This window comes from Anas platyrhynchos, chromosome 3 (assembly GCF_047663525.1).
Source record: "Anas platyrhynchos isolate ZD024472 breed Pekin duck chromosome 3, IASCAAS_PekinDuck_T2T, whole genome shotgun sequence".
NCBI lineage: Eukaryota > Metazoa > Chordata > Aves > Anseriformes > Anatidae > Anas > Anas platyrhynchos.
In genome coordinates, this window is record NC_092589.1 from 94,556,153 (window position 1) to 94,573,543 (window position 17,391).

General features: G+C 40.2%; 1 protein-coding gene across 6 annotated transcripts in view; it reads right to left on the minus strand.

The window, feature by feature from the left end:
- Positions 1-6,803, minus strand: part of PRIM2 (DNA primase subunit 2) — a 104,545-nt gene extending 97,742 nt beyond the window's left edge. For 4 of the 6 annotated variants that reach the window (XM_027455068.3, XM_072036323.1, XM_072036322.1 and 1 more), the window contains exons 1-5: positions 6,422-6,516; positions 6,074-6,245; positions 5,253-5,356; positions 4,856-4,935; positions 2,112-2,232 (exon numbers count right to left, since the gene is read on the minus strand). In XM_027455068.3, coding sequence (XP_027310869.1) covers positions 2,112-2,232; positions 4,856-4,935; positions 5,253-5,356; positions 6,074-6,227 — 459 coding nt within the window. In that variant the 5' untranslated portion in view covers positions 6,228-6,245; positions 6,422-6,516. Of the gene's footprint in view, positions 1-2,111; positions 2,233-4,855; positions 4,936-5,252; positions 5,357-6,073; positions 6,246-6,421; positions 6,538-6,625 lie in introns of those variants that run through there. The other 2 variants (XM_072036320.1, XM_072036321.1) reach the window with 2 other exon arrangements.
- Positions 6,804-17,391: the final 10,588 nt, after the last annotated feature.

Here is a 17,391-nt window from a genome sequence, read left to right on the forward strand (position 1 = left end):
AGGCATGAAAACATTGTAACTTCCAACAGAAAAGTATGAACAGTACAGTTCATCTTTAATTCCCTTCTAAAGCCTTTTACAAGTACAACACAAGAACACAGTTTTTACAGCGGCTTTATTTTTAATGGCTCCTACATACCACCAGAGGTTAGACCTCTCTCAGATACGTATGGCAACCTTTCACACGTGACAGAAGAGGATTTTCAATGAACTGATGCTTTGTTGCCTTGCTAGGCATAAGAAAGGAATACCTTCTTCATCATTTCAATAAACTGAAGGCACATTCAATAGCACAGAATCAAGCCATACTCCTAGCTATTTCCAGCAGCCTGTAAACATTAATTTATTCTCACAAACCTGAGTGCTGAAACTGTGACAGGACAATATGAGACTGGGGAATAAGCGGCAGAAATACAGCTCCACAAACACAGCGTTTGCTGAAATGTCTGCTGAACCAAGGAATGACATTTATCATAGTCTCAGAAAGACCCAGGAAAGCCCACGAGCCACTCTTTAGCTAAACAAATTCATTCTCAATACTACACAAGTCATCTTTCATCATCAATACGTACCAGTTCCACATCTTTCAACTCAGCAACACAATTACACATAAAGTCAGCTACATCTTAGAATATTTAAGGGTGTTGTTTTTGTCTTTTTGATTAAGTAGTATTTTAAGAGAGTTTTTGTTCAGTGTAGCTACGATGATACATCTTTTTTATTTATTCTGAGAACTACAAGCAAACCTGGAGCTTTGTAACAAAATAGTTTGTGGCTGCCATGCAGAATTCTATTGAAATCATTAATCCAAAAACTGCAATATCCATTTTCCATTTCAGAGTAGGAATGAGAAGAACAGAAAGACAGCAAAAGATTAATTTCATCCCATAACAAGATATCAAGTTACCAAGTATCTAATACCAAGAGGAATAACTATATACAAGTCAGATTTCCAAGGTTCCCCACTTGCTAAAATATTTTAAATATCTGTACATTCATACCCTATAATTCATATTTATGCCTGGGTATAAAGTTTGTATAAAACTTATTTATTTGTACATTAATAGCATTTGTTTTAAAACTGTATATAAATTCTTCAACAACTGCATCTAATAGCTTAAATAAAAAGTAAACAATAGCTTTGGTTACACATCTACATTCCAGTAATTTGCAGCAACAAATAAGCAGAATCAAACTGATTTTAGCATGCACAAGTGTGCAACCATGTGTTAGAAATCCACTTGCACAACAGAAACCTGTTTTTTTCACCTACATGGACAATTATGCAGCAAGTTGCATTCTTGAGCAATCCATACAGGATTTTCTTAATTTCATTATAATAGTCTAATGATGTCCTCAACAGCTTTCTTAAGTATTCCTTGAAAGCATTTCTTTTTAGTTTTCAGTTTTCCAGGTTTCAGTATTCATGAAATGGCAAGATTTACAAAATCTCCAGATCAGTGTAATTTGTTTTGGTTGCTAAAGCAAGAAGCTGACATCTTAAGATTAGTAGACTGCAAAGGTTCTAGAACAAAGTTTATTAACAGAAGACATATGCTGACCAAGGCTATTTCCCAATTTAAGTAAACTGATGAGAATGGATTGCACAGTACATACTTCTGGTTAGAATAAAACACAGCCATCACATTGTCACTGAAACTTTTAATAAGAGGGAAGTGTATTTCACACAATTCATTGGTAACACGCAAAAGAAAGCAGGGCGATTCCAACCTGAGTGTTAGCTGCTCTGACTGACAGCTGAAATATACAAATGCCTTACCTGAACAACACAGTAACCCATCTACAATCTTGATTCAAAGATACCTCCTATAAGCTTTAGTAAAAAATGTTTAACTTGTTTTCATAATTACACAGTTTGCAGTTAAATGTTGGTTGATAAAGCAGACGGAGCTCCTTCAGTTGCAGCACAAAATTATACCAGTTAATCCTCATTTCTGTGCCAAGACTATTCTCCACATTCAGAAGGAGTTCCGTATGTGTTTTTTTTAAGCCTCAAGTTCACTACCTCAAGTTCAAACTACCTTTAAGAAAAGTTTTAAAAACATCAGGCACACACTACATAACACAAATCCAGAAAGTAACATACTTACAGCTTCAAATTGTAAGTTAACATGCTCCAGGAATTTCTGCCTTAAACCTTCGGTCAGTTCATTGAAGCGGTATCGAAAGAGATCCATTTCTTGTTGAAGAAACCAACGCCTGAGTTCCTCGCTGCAGAGAAATTACCAAAACCAGCGTATGTTTTCTGATTGTGCATTCTCTCTTCCAACATAAAGCAGATGTCAAGCCCAGTGAACACAACGTTAAATGCAGTGCTGACTTTGTCATGGGACCCACAAACTGAGGAGCTTGAAAGAGAAGGCAAGAAGCCTTCATGAAGGACCACCTAATCAGAAAAGACTTTTGAAGGGACAATACCTAACGAAGCATGACTGTGCACGTTTCAGAAGAATGGAGGTAGTCAATCTCAATACTAAGAACTGCTCTGCATGTACTGAAGTTGTTAGCCTCTTTTAAATGGTATTAACCATCTCTTACCTCTTTTAGTCTCATCATTTCTTAGTTGTTCTAGATAAGGATAGCCACCCACAGACAACATTCTCCTTAAAGGACAGCTTTTCTTCTTCACCATGGCACAGTATTTTTTGGTAGCACCATTAACTTCACAGTTAATCTAAGGATGCATTACAAAGCCTACTCCTTTTAAATATTACTTTTGGGGTATCCCCTAGCTGGAGGAACATGCACAGCTATCAGGAAAAGCTGATGAAAACTTCTACCCCTGGGTGGCACTGTTGGACCACTAGAAACTTAGAAAGGGGCTGCAGCAAGAAAACACACACCTGGCAACACACCCTCTGCCAGGCCACAGGGAATTGAATCAAGCTAGTTTGCAGTTATGCCTATTGAAGCACACTTTTCAGACTTCACTTGCTATATGAGTAGCTTTCACCACCTAATCTAATGATTTGTGCCAAGCTCATTTTTACTGACCTAATACAGTAAAATCCTACAGAGTAAAGTATTCTACTCACCTCCCAAATTTATCTTTTGGAGAACATGACAGTCAAAAAAGCTATTTAAAGCAGAAACTGTTTAGCCAGCTTCTTTACTGCAGCCCTGTATCAAGGCTACCCGCATACAAACACATGAAAATACATTTGCAAATTAAAGTTTAGAGTGCCTTGGACCCCAGCCAAGTCTTCCCCTTCCCAAGGGTTTTTTCCCCCTAGCATACCAAGCCAAGCTCTGTCCTGCTGATTCCGCAGCCCACCAAAACATGTATTCATTTCTGCACCACATTTCACCCTCAACAAGCTGCTCACCTCTGACCTGCCCTATAAGCCCAGCTCTTAGCATACTTCCTCCAAACACCGGGTTTGAACCAGGTCTCCCATTTCCCAAGGAAACACCCCAACCAAATGAGCTATCATACAACAGATGAGGACCTTCTTTTAAAAAGTCACAGAGAAAAAGAAAACAGTCCAAATATCTGCATCTGTCGTTAATTCCAGGAGATTCCAGAGCAATTTTTAAGAGATTACGAGAAAATCAAAAAGAACATAAACACTAGAAATGAACAACTAGTTATTCAGAATCTCATACATGTATAACAGAGAACAAGCAGAAGGAATTTTACTTGTAACTGTGCTATTCATGTCATTTCCTTCTTTCAGGATTATAAACTACGCCAGAGAAGGGCCTCAACAAGGGCCATGGTGGGGTTTCCTCCATCTGGAGGCTTCTGAGGCCTCTTCTCCATCCCATTCTGCGCAGGCAGGCTTAAGCCAACTACGTGCAACATGCCTGGTCTGCTCTGGTCTGTTCTCCACCACTCTGCACCAAAACTCTCACCTGTCCCAGGACCTATTCCAAGGAAAATCTCCATCAGTTTCAGCTCCATCTCTTTGCCTAGAGCTCAGTCCCTCCTCGCTTTCCTCACCTGGTCCTCCCTTACAGCCTGTACGCATCCACAGCAGCAATTCAGTCACCTCAGCTATCCCAGTAACACAGCACGCATTCTACCACTCTCATCAAATTTAAACAAATGATACTTCATTACAGTGCAATTGAATTAGTAATTCAAGCCAAACACATTTGAATTTGCTGGTTTTAATTAGAAAATAGGACAGCAATGGCAAGGAGTTAGGGGTTCATACTGATGCATAACAAAGCTGCTAATAGACATAAAGTACCAACAACCTCCATCATCCAAAGGCTACAGCTGAAACAAAACAAAAGTACTTGAGAGGACCAACTACATGCCTCAGATTACACGTGGCCAAAAAAAAAAAAATACAGTATGCGAGCATCCAAAAAAAAGCATCTTTCTTTTAGAAGGAAAGAACAGTCAGTGGAGAAAGCCTCAAACTAAAGCAGTATTTTTAGCTTCCCAAAAATAAGGCTCTCTTTTGACAATATTAGAAAACCTATTACATAGCTCTTTGATCACTAAGAAACAGCTGAAGCATATGCAGCAGTTAAATTAAATTGTGTATAATTGAAACAATGACTGATAAACTGCTGCACTTTATTCTCAAAAAGAGATGCCAAAAATAATAGGCTCAAATCAATGCTCAGTGTGTAAAAGCCAGAAGTTTATATATTACAAAACTTAAAAATTACTTCAAAATCTGGACATTAATCTTCACCCTGAATATTCATTTTCATCACAGCTGAAATCATGCTTCTAGAAGAAAAGCATGATTGAACCTCTCTGTTTAGTACCCACTCAGCTCGGTAGTATCTATAAAACCTATGATAAAGTAATGTAACACAACATCTACATCTAAAGTTATTAATAAGACTGCAGAGCAATCCAAAAAGTACTTACGACTGACAATAAGCAAGGCGTAGTATGAAGTGAGAGATATGGTCCTTTCTTCTTGCATCATAATCATCCTCTGCCAAAGCCTACAAAAAACATGATTTCAGAGAACTGATCTCTTACAGATTAAAAAATCCACAATTAATCTATCACGGCCGTTTAACATACTTACACTCACATTTAGGACAACAAACACAAGACTATCAAAGAAGAGGATAGACAAAAGAAAAATACCCGTACCCTTGAAGACAAACTAGAACTCTGACAGAATACCAGAATTTAAGTTTTAGGCATAGTATTTCATCACCTGTATCCTTATTCAGAATTTCCCAATGGTGTGCAGAAAATAGTGGGGAAAAAAAAAAAAAAAAAAAAAGAGTTCCTCTTTCTCATTTATACTTACTCTGTAGGGAAACTTAAGTCTGCGGAACTCGGCCTCCAGCTTCGTTTTGTACGAATCGCTACTTCTCACATGGCTCACACCAAGGTTTTCGACTACTTTAAGCACTGGGAGGAAAGAAAAAAAAAAAGAGAGTTAATATTAGAGACAACACCTTGAAATAAAATCTTACTATATCATGACTTGAGAAATGAACAGAAAGGTAAAGCCACATAAACTGCTTTTTGTGGTAAGGTGAGCAAAAGGTTACAAAATACGGAGGACAGAGCATGGCCCACAAGACCTGCGCAGCTCACCCAACTCCACGACCCATGCAGTCAGTACAGAAGCAGAAACACCTGACTGATGGATCAGCCTAAGAATATCGGTTTTCATGATACAGGCTAAAAAAAACACTTAGCTTCAACTATTTGGGGGAGTTCAGGGGAACCCTTGCTCACAACAGTTTCAATCGCCGCACTGAGAGACGTCCAGTAAAGACACCTGGAAACCCAGAAACTGAAATATTCTTATAAAACACAACCCTACAGTCCAAACCCATAAACCCTGACTGGTTACATACCAAACTTTCACTGTGAAATCAGCTGTAGCTCTTCAAAATATCTACAGCACCACGTCCTACGTTAACAGGGGTGCACTTTAGCGTGTGCGGGCCACTAATTTCTGTCAGTAGCAGCCAGACAGGGCACGTCAGGTCTGTCAGGAGCACACAATTAGGTCAAAAAGAACCCAAAACCCCACAGAGACGCTTAAAAAAAACAAGTGAGGCAGGTTTGGGCCGGCACCCCCGGGGCTGACAGACTTTGCCCGGGGACCCTACTCACGCCTCAGGCGGTCGACGGCGAAGCTCTCAAACTCGGCGAGGGAGATGCTCTCGGTGGGGGGCTCCTGGTAGAACTGCAGGCTGTGTGGGTACGGGTCCCGCCGGTCCCCGGCCAGCCGCGTGTGCCGCTGCCGAGCCCTGCTGCTGAACTCCATCCCCGCCGGCCGGCAAGCCTGCGGGACACACACGGCCGCTCAGCGACGGGGCAGGGGGGGAAATGGGGGCTGGGGAGGGGACCCCAGGCCCTCACGGGGACAGAGAACAGAGTCCTGGGTCCCGCCCCGTGTCCGTCCGTCCCCCCCCCCCAGGTCCCGTCCCCGCCGCCATTTCGCGCCCCCCCCCCCCCCACCTGGTCCCGCTCCGGTCCCGCCGCGCTCCGGCTTCCCGCGCACCGCCCGCCCCGCCCGCTTCCGTCCCGCCCCGTCCGCTCCTGCCCGCACTCAAGATGGCGGCCCCGGCTACAGCCGCTCTAGGCGCTGAGGGAGCTGTGTGGTGGCTGCCTCAGCAGGCGTGGCGGGGGGGTGGTACCGACAGGGGTTGCTGACGAGTTTACCTGCGGTGGCCTCGGGTTTTTTCGCAGTCGTGACAGGATTTTTGGTCGAGCAGGGTGTGTGTGTGTGTCCTGCACGGCGGCTTTGCCTCGTCCCCTGTGCAGCTGGCCGTGGTGGTGATGGTGGCAGGAGGTGAATGCCCCGTGGTGGCATCCTCCGCCCCATCCTCACCCAGAGTGACACACATTTCTGGGGAAAAAAAATATAAATAAAAACCATAAAATGTAAAATATTCGTCCCCTTTTTTAATATTCTTTCTTTTTTTTTTTTTTTTTCAAACTGAATTTTCAGGAAGTCTCATGGATGACTTCATCATGCCATGTCTGTCATGGCAGTAATTTCCACTACTTGTCTGTCCTGAGACATTTTCAATGTCCTGTATGCTGAATATCAGTATAATCAGGTGATTCCCTACAAGCCAAACTGTAATTGTGAGTAGTTCCTGTAATTTCAGATAGCAATAACTGAGCCAGGTAGAGTTGTTCAGTAGTACCAGACCACAGCCAGCACTGGATATCCATTCAGGGGGACCTGGCCATAAAAGCATGGTGCATAAACCATCATCTCTCAGGTATCTGAGATGTTACCTCCGAAAGTTAAGGCATCCACGCAAGGGGTCCTCTGGTGCACTTAAAATGGTCAATGCTCTTCACAGTAGAAAGTGAGCACAATTCCCAACCTCTTTGTTTTATTGCCAGGATTGTCCCGGGCCAGATGCAGGACCTTGCACTTGGCCTTGTTGAACCTCATGAGATTCAAACATGCCCACCTCTCCAGTCCGTCCAGGTCCCTCTGGATGGCATCCCTCAAGCATGTCGACTGCACCACACAGTTTGATGTCATCATCAAACTTGCTGAGGGTGCACTCAATCCCACTGTCCATGCCACCAACAAAGATGTTAAATAGCTCTGGTTCCAGTACCGACCCCTGAGGGACACCACTCATCACTGATCTCCACCTGGACACTGAGCCATTGATCACAACTCTTTGAATGCTACCATCCAACCACTTCCAAACCAGAGATATTGGTTGATCATCTTGCAGCAAAGTCAGAGTATAAAGGGATGGAAAATCAGAACTACCATGCGGCTTATATCCACAAAGTGAATAAATGCATAAAGAAATAGAATCAATAGCTTAGGCTGGCAACTTGTTTTTAAGAACAGTGAAGCTGCCTACCATGGACCAGGACATGTACTGTTCTCATGTTCATGGGCAACACCTAAGATATTTCAGTGTAACTGGATAGCAACTTTAACAAATAGGCCCTCTAGAAGCAAGGCTAAAAATTTTGGCTGTATCTATATTAACCAATTAAAGATGATGTTGAGTTCTCCTGACGTGGGATAACCCACTGCAGTTAATCTTTGAAACAAGGCAGCCACGTCCAAATTGCCTACTGAGAATAGTCCCATGCCCGTGCTACTTCTCAAACTGTGAAGTGTGCCATTTGGTCCAGGCCAAACCTCTGCCAGGGACCATTAGAATAGTTTCTACACAGGAGTCTAGATCTGCTCTTTAATTTAAAAAAAATAAAATCTTAAAAATGAGAACTGATATTCAAAAACACTAACAATATTATATATATATATATATATATATACCATCTTTCTTCAAATAGCCAGTGTAGCCAGTGCTCATATCTGCATACTTTTTTTTTCTTTCGCTTTTCCAGGTGGGTGCCACAAAAGTTTCTCTGGAGTAGGAGTGAACTTGCCAAAATCCATCTTCAGTGCATGGGGGCAGACGTTTTGCTTTTGGCAGCGTGATGCTTGATTCCCAAGAGTCGTGTAATACCCAAGAGATCTTACTCAGACTGGCAGCACATGGCCCAGGGCAGGTCAAGGAGAAAGGTGAGAGTCAGCACATTTGTTTTGAGTGCTGTACATGACCTGGACAGGAGGGGGAGAAGTTTGACAATGCTGAGGGGCCCTCTGCAGAAACCAGCAATGTTTTTAATTTTAATTTAAAGTAATGTTTTAGGGCTTGGCACAAAAGCAGTGGTACCACACATTTAGAACCCATGGTATGCAGTTAGCTGGCTATCACCATTTCTTCTGTTGAACCACGTCCTGCTGATTTTTCACGAGTCAGATGCTATGTCAGTGCCTGCCATTTTCTATCTTTGTTGCACTACTCTTTTTTTTTTTTCCTTCTAATGCTGAGTACTGATATTCAAATTGTCTGAAGTTAGGTGAAGACCTAATCTGTTTCTTTTTTAAAAGTAACTATTTACACAAACATAACAAAAAGAAAAGAAAAGAAAAGAAAAGAAAAGAAAAGAAAAGAAAAGAAAAGAAAAGAAAAGAAAAGAAAAGAAAAGAAAAGAAAAGAAAAGAAAAGAAAAGAAAAGAAAAGAAAAGAAAAGAAAAGAAAAGAAAAGAAAAGAAGAAAAGAAAAGAAAAGAAAAGAAAAGAAAAGAAAAGAAAAGAAAAGAAAAGAAAAGAAAAGAAAAGAAAAGAAAAGAAAAGAAAAGAAAAGAAAAGAAAAGAAAAGAAAAGAAAAGAAAAAAGCCAAAAAGCCCTATGATTTAGAAGCAAAATTAACATCTGTGTTACTAGACTCAAATCTTACAGTATAAAAACCTTATGGGTTGCCAGCCCTTTCACACAAAAATACTTTTATTGGGAAAAGAAGGCAGACAAAGAAGTGAAAAAATATTATCTTGGGGCAAAAGTTCCCAAACCACAATTCAGTGTCATGACCCAAACATTCTTACTGACCTATTTATCAAAAACTGTAGATGGTGATAGTTCTCATGATAGTGTTTTGCTTACTTTTTTTCATTTATATTTTCATCATTTCCACAGCAACATGACCAGTAGGGTCTGGTTTAGAGTATATTTTATTACAGAATCGTTGATGTTCCCAACAACCCACCTCACAAATGTTTTGCAACAATACCCATATGGCCAGCTGTCAAACTGTCCCCATCACCCCATCCAAGCACAGTCCCATCTAGCATACCCCAAACTCCTACTGTTGTGCTACCTAATTAACAAACAAACAAAAAGATTTCTTATTTTGCATTAAATATGTATGATTGCACATTTTCTACTCCCACTGTTGTTATGCCAACTAGCAGTGTCCAGTGCTACTCCTTTGGAGCCCAGCTCTTTTCTACTTGCACATCTACAGCTCCTACAAAGAAAGTAAACGGGGGTGATGCCAGCATCTTGTCTCTCCTTCAAACTGCCCCATTCATCCTAGGACGCTTGGACCTCGGTGGATAGCAGGGATTAGCACAAAATGTCCCTTCTCTGCTCCCAGCTCTTACTTAATTTATCCATAATCTTATTTACTGCTTGCATCATCAGTCTGATTGAATTCTAGTCTTTATATATATTTTCATAACTTGTTTTCTTATGTTTCAATTTCTTAAAAAATTCTGCTTGAATATTTTTCAAAACTTTAATTTACGCAGTTTTTAGATCACTTAACTCAGTTCCTTTACTGACCTGGCTTTCCCAGAAGTCTTGACCAGTTTACACTTCTGTTGCGGTGTATTTGTGTCATGCATCCACCTTCCCTTTGGATGACTGTTTTGCAGAAACTTTCTCTGCTCCATATTGTCTCATTAAATATTTGCCAGCCGGGTTATGCTGAGACTTTTTTCTGACTGTGATGCACAGATACCTCTGTATTTACTATAAATAGCACGGTAAATGTTCTGTGCTAGCCTTTACATTCCTTCAGGCTCCACAGTGAGTAAAGCATGACTCATGCACTGAAGAGAGGTTCAGGGGGCTATTTTGGAACACATTCTCCGTCTCTCGATGTTAATTTATTTAAATAGCGAGGTTACATCCCTTGTGACATCCTAAGGCACTCTGGCTCCACTTGTGCTTTTGGATACTGGATTTAGTTCCCAACCTCCCTGTCCAAATCTCTAGTACACAAGAGATAAAACTTCACAGTCATCTTTAATTTATCTTGACAGGTCTGCCTCTCACTGCATGCATCTTCTTCAGTACGTTTAGGATGCAGTAGAGAACATGCTCGCTACTTCCTTTTTCCATTATATATCTTATTTTCAGTCCCTGAACATCCATCATTTCTCAGGCTACGTATCAAGGAAGATCTGCTCTGTCCCTGTGCTAGACTTCTCTGAAAGGATGCCACACGTACACCATGTTAGAAGATGTTCCAGGTGCTTTAAAACATTGTGCCTGACATTCTCAGGCTCTGGAGTTTTCTGACCTTTTTTTTTTTTAACACTGGTAATTTTTGAATATTTGATCAGTGTTAGACTGAGAAGCCATGCATGTCCCATCTCTGTAAGTGTTCAAGGCCAGGCTGGATGGGGCTTTGAGCAAGTAGGTCTGGTGGGAGGTGTCCCTGCCTGTGGCAGGGGGGTTGGCACTGGGTGATCTTTAAGGTCCCTCCCAACCCAAACCATTCTGTGATTCTATGATTCTTTGTTAACAAGTTCTCATAAATTTGAGAAATTAGAGCCTGGAAAAAAAAGAGGAGAGAGAGAGGCTGGGAAAGAAAAGCAGAACTCAGCCAGTTTTGTGTGCAGAGCAGCAGCAACCAAGCAGTTAACACAAACATCCTGGCTGATCAGCATAAACATAGCTTCAGCTCAGCCACTGCCTGATTGTTTCCAAACAAAGAGACGGGAAGATTTGAAAAACTGAGCATCAGGGCTGAGAAAGTAGAATTAATCTGTAGACTGAGTGTATTCTGCTGCAGAAGGAACCCTTGTTCCTTTTCCTAGTGTAATGTTTATCTTTACCATAGTTCAATTTTGAGCTTCAGAAATACCTAACCCAGTTTATCAGGCTTTCTATGTGTATAGATATTGATGTTCTCTTTTCTTGGAAATTATTACCACTAAACCAATTTACAAGAAGAAAATTTGTTACATATAGCATATTTGCTGCATTTCTTATACTCTTTTGAGATTAAGCCATTTCGTAGCAGTAAAGAATAGGATCCTTTCTTATCAAGTGATCTGTAGGTAATTAAAAATCTTCATTAACCCCCAAATTGTTGCTATGCAAAATAAAATGAAACCACATAAAACCTTGTCAAATCCATGTATCTATGATTTTTATCTATTTTTGAACCACAAAAAGAATTAATTCTCAGATTCAGGGTAAGGCAAAGATGATTTAAAATATTTTTTATAAGGAGAAACTCTTATTGTCTGAAATTTTAAAAATGCGATTCTGTCTGCATTAAAGGAAACCCACTGCGGTTTAAGGATTTTCTTCAGCCTCTTCGGTGTTTATTTAGGGATACTGAATAATACAGACTTGGTCAGGCAGATTTCCCATTTTAAGCCTATGACTTGATGATGAAAAAATGTCCTATTCAGTTCTGACACACACTGAGTTTTCACATACCCAGCCGTTGTGTAAAACAGTCTGTCAGATTCCAACCTAAAAGTAATTGGCAGCTGTGTTAGGGTTACCCAGAGCACTTTCACTGTTACAAGTAGAAACCCAAAAACAAGCACTCAGGAGTATCCAGTGAGCACAATCTAGTCATGAAATCTGCACCTCTTTTAAGCTCTTCTTTCAAAAGGAATAGTTTCCTATGGGATTATTGGAAAGAGGTAAGTATCCTGCTGGCCTCCAAAAGGACATCCACTCTGTGTAAATTTAGGTGCCTGGGTAGCTAATTTATTTTCCATTTGTTTACCTCAATATTGTTTGTTTGTTTTTCTCTTTTGATTTGTTTTCAAATGCAGATCGTGCACAGAAATGAAAACTTAAGCAATTTTGCAAGTTATGGGAAAACAGCGTCCCTTGTATGTAATACAGGTCCTGTTCCCTGTAATGAAAACACCAACATAAGGAATTAGACGTAAATCCCACATTCCTTATGCAAGCAAAACTCCAAATTAATTGGAAGCTGCTTAAGGAAGACATACAAAATCAAGCCTATTAACATACTAACTAATTCTTTAGCCACATAAACTAAATACACATACTAGAAACTAAATACTTGCGTTACTTTGACTTAATCCTTAATATTTTGTCTTATTACTTTCATTTTGTTATAGCATCACATTTGGCTGAGAGTAGAAGCAGAAACTGTGTTAAAGAGGCCACACTATCTAGTTTATTAAAAAGCAGCAGTGAAAAGTTCAAATAAAGACCCCTCTTCCCATTAAGTCTTCTCTAAAACTGCATTGGTTTCACTGGAAGCAAATTATAGCCTCAGCACTTAAGGCTCAAAGCCCATCTTCCAGCACTGTTGACATCAGTTCCTAGTGTAGCTCTCCTTAAAATTCAGGCTTGCTGATGAAGTTGTTGATTTATTTTCAGACTGCAGAACTAGAATAACTATTGCCACCAGCATCTTGGTAATCTTACTTCAGACCACCTACATGAATATGTAGAGATCTTATGCACCTACTATTGTTTGGAAAACTACATGGTACTTTTGCAGAAAAAATAATAATGATAAACAGTTTTTAAATAAACAGTAAAATTGCCCACAATATAGCCATAGCAAGTAGAGGAGATTACTGTGTTTGCACTTGGAAAGAAGAAACCAAGTATATTAGTTACACAGTTGACAACATAGAACTTTCAAAACCACAAAGTTATTAGGATATGTGGAAGACCTAACATTTTTATAACAAATCCAGTAACAGTTAAACATCACAGTGAATCTAAATGAATCCAGTGGGTATACCTTATTCTTATATTTCAGGTGGTATTGATGCATCACCAAAATAAATATATAAATAAATAAATAGAACATGGTATCCCAAATACTTTCAGAAGTAAATGTGTTCTCTTCATACATATTTATTATATTTATTTTTTATGAGCCTGCTGCTTACATGGATATCTGAATCGTGCTACCTGCTTTGGTGCATGTAGTTTTGGCTTCTCAATGAAATAAATGACTACTGTTACACATGGGCACAAATGATGGTAGATATGTAATTACATATTGAGTGTTGAGGACCTGTGCAGGTATGGAGCACCTCACCAATTTATGATGACAACAGTGATCTCCATGCTGACCTGACACTCCATGCCAGTGTTCTTCCAAGGTCTTCTAGTCCAAACTTAGGTAAAAGTAGACTTTGAAAGCAGCACAAAGCAAAGCTCAAGCACAAAGCAAAACTCTTCCTCTCTCAGCTGCCTAGCACAGAGTGCACACACTGCAGCCTTCATCTTGCAAGGAAAGCTCCCAAACAACAGGCATCTATAGGCAGATTCTAGAGGGCAGGGAAATAAAACAAAAGTAGCATAGCTTAGTTGCAGAAAATTGGTCAATTGCACAGCAAAAATACTGAATTTTCAATTTCAGAGAGTCCTATTTTACAATAGCAGAAAAATCACGTGTTACAGCCGTCGCAGCCTATAATCGCTTCAAATCATTTCAAAGATCTTTTTCAACAGTCCTAAAGGATGGAAGTGTCAAAGCAACAGAGGATTTTTTTTCTACAAATTCCACAGCTGAGGGGTCACACCATACAAAGAGCTCTCAAAATAGATTAGTTTGTGTGCCTAGTTTGAACTGCTTGTTATATTCTAACAAATTTATTTGATACTTTATATTTAAAAAAAAAAAAAAAAATCTGTCTTTTCTCTGTTCCCTGTGCAAGGTCTCAATTTGAATGCAAAGTCTTTCCCTTACTATTGAGGGCAAACAAACTTCTGTGAATCACTTAAATTCCAAGTTTAAGGTTGATATTTCTGCTCCTCAGGAATAAAGCATCTTTCTAAAAAGGTAGAGGAAGATAGGGGGTTGGGGAGGCAGTTTTCCATATGTTCCTTCATGCACAAGAATTTTTTTGCCTTCCTGTATTTTAAATATATTTGTTTTTAATATAAATAGAAATACTTTTTTAAAAATAAAACAATAGCACATAGCAACAAAGCTACAACTTCACATACAGTTCTCCCTGTGGTAAGAGAGAAAGAACCAAGCACGTGGAACAAATTCATAATATTGGATGAATCACTCAAAATTGTTTACACATTAGAGAAGTGAGGCTAGTACAAGAAACTACATAGACCAAAACTATATAGGGTAATAGTTTTAGTAGAACAAATTAAATACACCAGAAGAGTAATAACTGAAAAAATATATTTGTTGTTGATTGAAATGTCTAGCTGGTTGATGTGATTAGAATGACAATGGGAAAAATCAAGCAGTTTTAAATATGCTTTTCTGTGACAGTAAATCATGCTTTGGGTTTAAAATTTCACAGTATCATCATTCAAGGACCTCTTGCAGAGAGGTGAACGGAGTATTTTCTGCAAGAAAATGCAGTTTCATGGTAGTGGCAGAGCCTCCAGCAGCCCTTTGGTGGCAAGCAGTGAGCAGGCAGCACCCTCCGTGGTACGCCTCCTTACCCAGCTCGGCTGAACTCAACTCATTCCCTTGCAGGAGGGAGCAGGTGATGCTCCCAGGGAACAGAGCCGCCAGCATGAATTTATTTACACGTCTGGGAACTTCTCATTTCTGCTTTGTATGTCTGCAACAGCCTGCAAATTGTACACGGGGAGCTGAGAAAGCAGAAGCTGCAGCAGAGCAGTACGCAGCAGGTAGTCTGAAAAAGGGAGGGACAGCCCCAGCAGTCCTCAGAAATACGCTGCTTATGCTGCCATCCCCACCTCCTCAGCCTCCTTGTCTGCCTTCCCAGTTCACCTGCGACATTTCTAGTCCACTTGGGCAGTTTCTGGGTCCAAGGAACCACTTGGTGATGCTCATTTTCCCTGTCCCACTACTATACCCTCCCCCTGTTCTGCCTCCCCCATAGGCATTAATTTTGTTACCACCCGCAGAGATCCCCCAGCTCCAGATATGTGGGCATCCCTCACTTGTAGGTAGCAGTAATTCGGTGATTTTTATTGAACATTTTCCTCACGGTCTGGTAGAAAAATACCTGCTTTCAGTTAGAAGTTTCTGTCACCCGCAGTAAGCTAAGGTCGGACTCATTCACTTTTTTTTTTTTTTAAGGTTGCTGTGACAGACACTTCAAAGTTCAAGTGTAACAGCCTGAATATACATGAGTTTTCGTTAGCAGCCAAAGCAAATGTCAGAAAGTCATTCCGTGAGACATTTTTGAACTTCAAAACGACTAAAAAACTGCCTGGCAGAGATTCCGTGAAACCAACCAAATTTTAATATCAATTTCTTTTTGTTGTTAGGACTCCACTAGCCGTTTTGCAACACGTTTACTTCAGGATCTTATCTTTTCCATGCTGCATAGGACTAAGAAGTCAGTTAGCTACATACCTGTATGAAAACTCCTCAGCAGATGAGATGGCTTTGGAAATCCAACAGCAGAATTTCTGTACTGCTTTTATGACTGCCAAATCATTTTCCATCAGTGGCAATTTTCTGTTTTTAATTGTGGTCTATCGATGGGTTGCCTGTAAGGAGCTTGCTGGTAGCCTACAAAATGGACTGGTCCCATAATTACAAAAAATAAAATATGCTCTACAATATACTTCTTCTGCCTTGTTTTTCTTTTATTTTACCAGGTTTTAGAGCCAGAAGGAAACTGATTTAAACTGCCTGCATAAGACAGGCCACAGAATTTCATCCACTATATGGATGAAACTAAGCTAAAGTTGGGATAAGATGCCTCTTTTAGAAAAAAGTTAATCTTTCGATATTTCAGTTCAACTCAAATTGAAGTTTTCTGGAGTAAAATAGAATTAAAGGGAGATCAGGTTGTGCTAAAACTTAGTAAAGCCCACACACCGTGGTCACAAGAACATGGAACATGTTGCCTATCTGAAATTTGCAGCAAGACTTTGCAAACAGTCCTTTAGGTCCATGTTTATTTATTTACACATTACAGTGAAACTGGGGCTGGCATAGATCACTGTTTATTCTCTTAGATTTACCACACAGCAAAATTTAGTCCTTTTCCCTTATAGTTTGGCCATAACATCTTACAAAGCCCAATTTTGCTGTCTTTTTGCTTTTAACCAAGGGTATCTTAGCTAAATGCAACAGAAATACAAAAGACTTGCAGCGGGTGGCCTGCTGAAGAAAGTTGCAGAATATTTCACTGTGGTCTGTACAAAGAAGTTCTAAAATTGTTGGTATGTTTTCCAGTTGTTTTTGTTGGTTTTCTTTTTCTTTTATTTGTGCCAAGTTTCTTGCCTTGTTTTCCTCTTTACGGGTGTGGACATATATTTAGTTTTTATGCCTACATTGACATGACCTCAGCCTGACAGTACGTTATGGGAAGCTGGAAGATTTATTGGCAGAAGAGAGCCTGTTGGAAAGAAAAGCTGGGTAGTGGTAATTGGAGAATGAGTCAGTGTCTGGAGTCCAGCTGTGCTTGCTGCACAAGCCTGACTGGAGCTGTTACTCAGACCTGTTCAACTATCTGAAACTGTCTTTTTTTTAAAAAAAAAAGGATAGGCTTTACGTATGCTGGCTACATTTTTGGCTGAGAACACTGGTTCAAAGGCAGCACATTGTCTTTCTTCCTTCCCATTGTTGTTAATATTGCAGTGGGTTGCAGGAGCCATGCTCTGGGAGAAGCATCTCATTATACACACCAGCACGCCTGAAGGCTGCTGTGGCATCAGCATCTTCAAATGCAGCAGTGGTAGCTGGATATGTAGTAAGTTCTGTGGCTAATCGTATAGAAACACCTCCATCCTGACCCTGGGAGGGGAAGTAGTGTTATTTCTCACTGCATTCATTTACCGTGGTAGGAGCTAAAGAAGCACAGCATCAGTTCCCAGCTGGCATTATTTTAACTAGCAGGTTGAATTATGAGGCTTGCTGCATCAGAATGCCAACAGTGGAAGTTCTAAGCTTTGA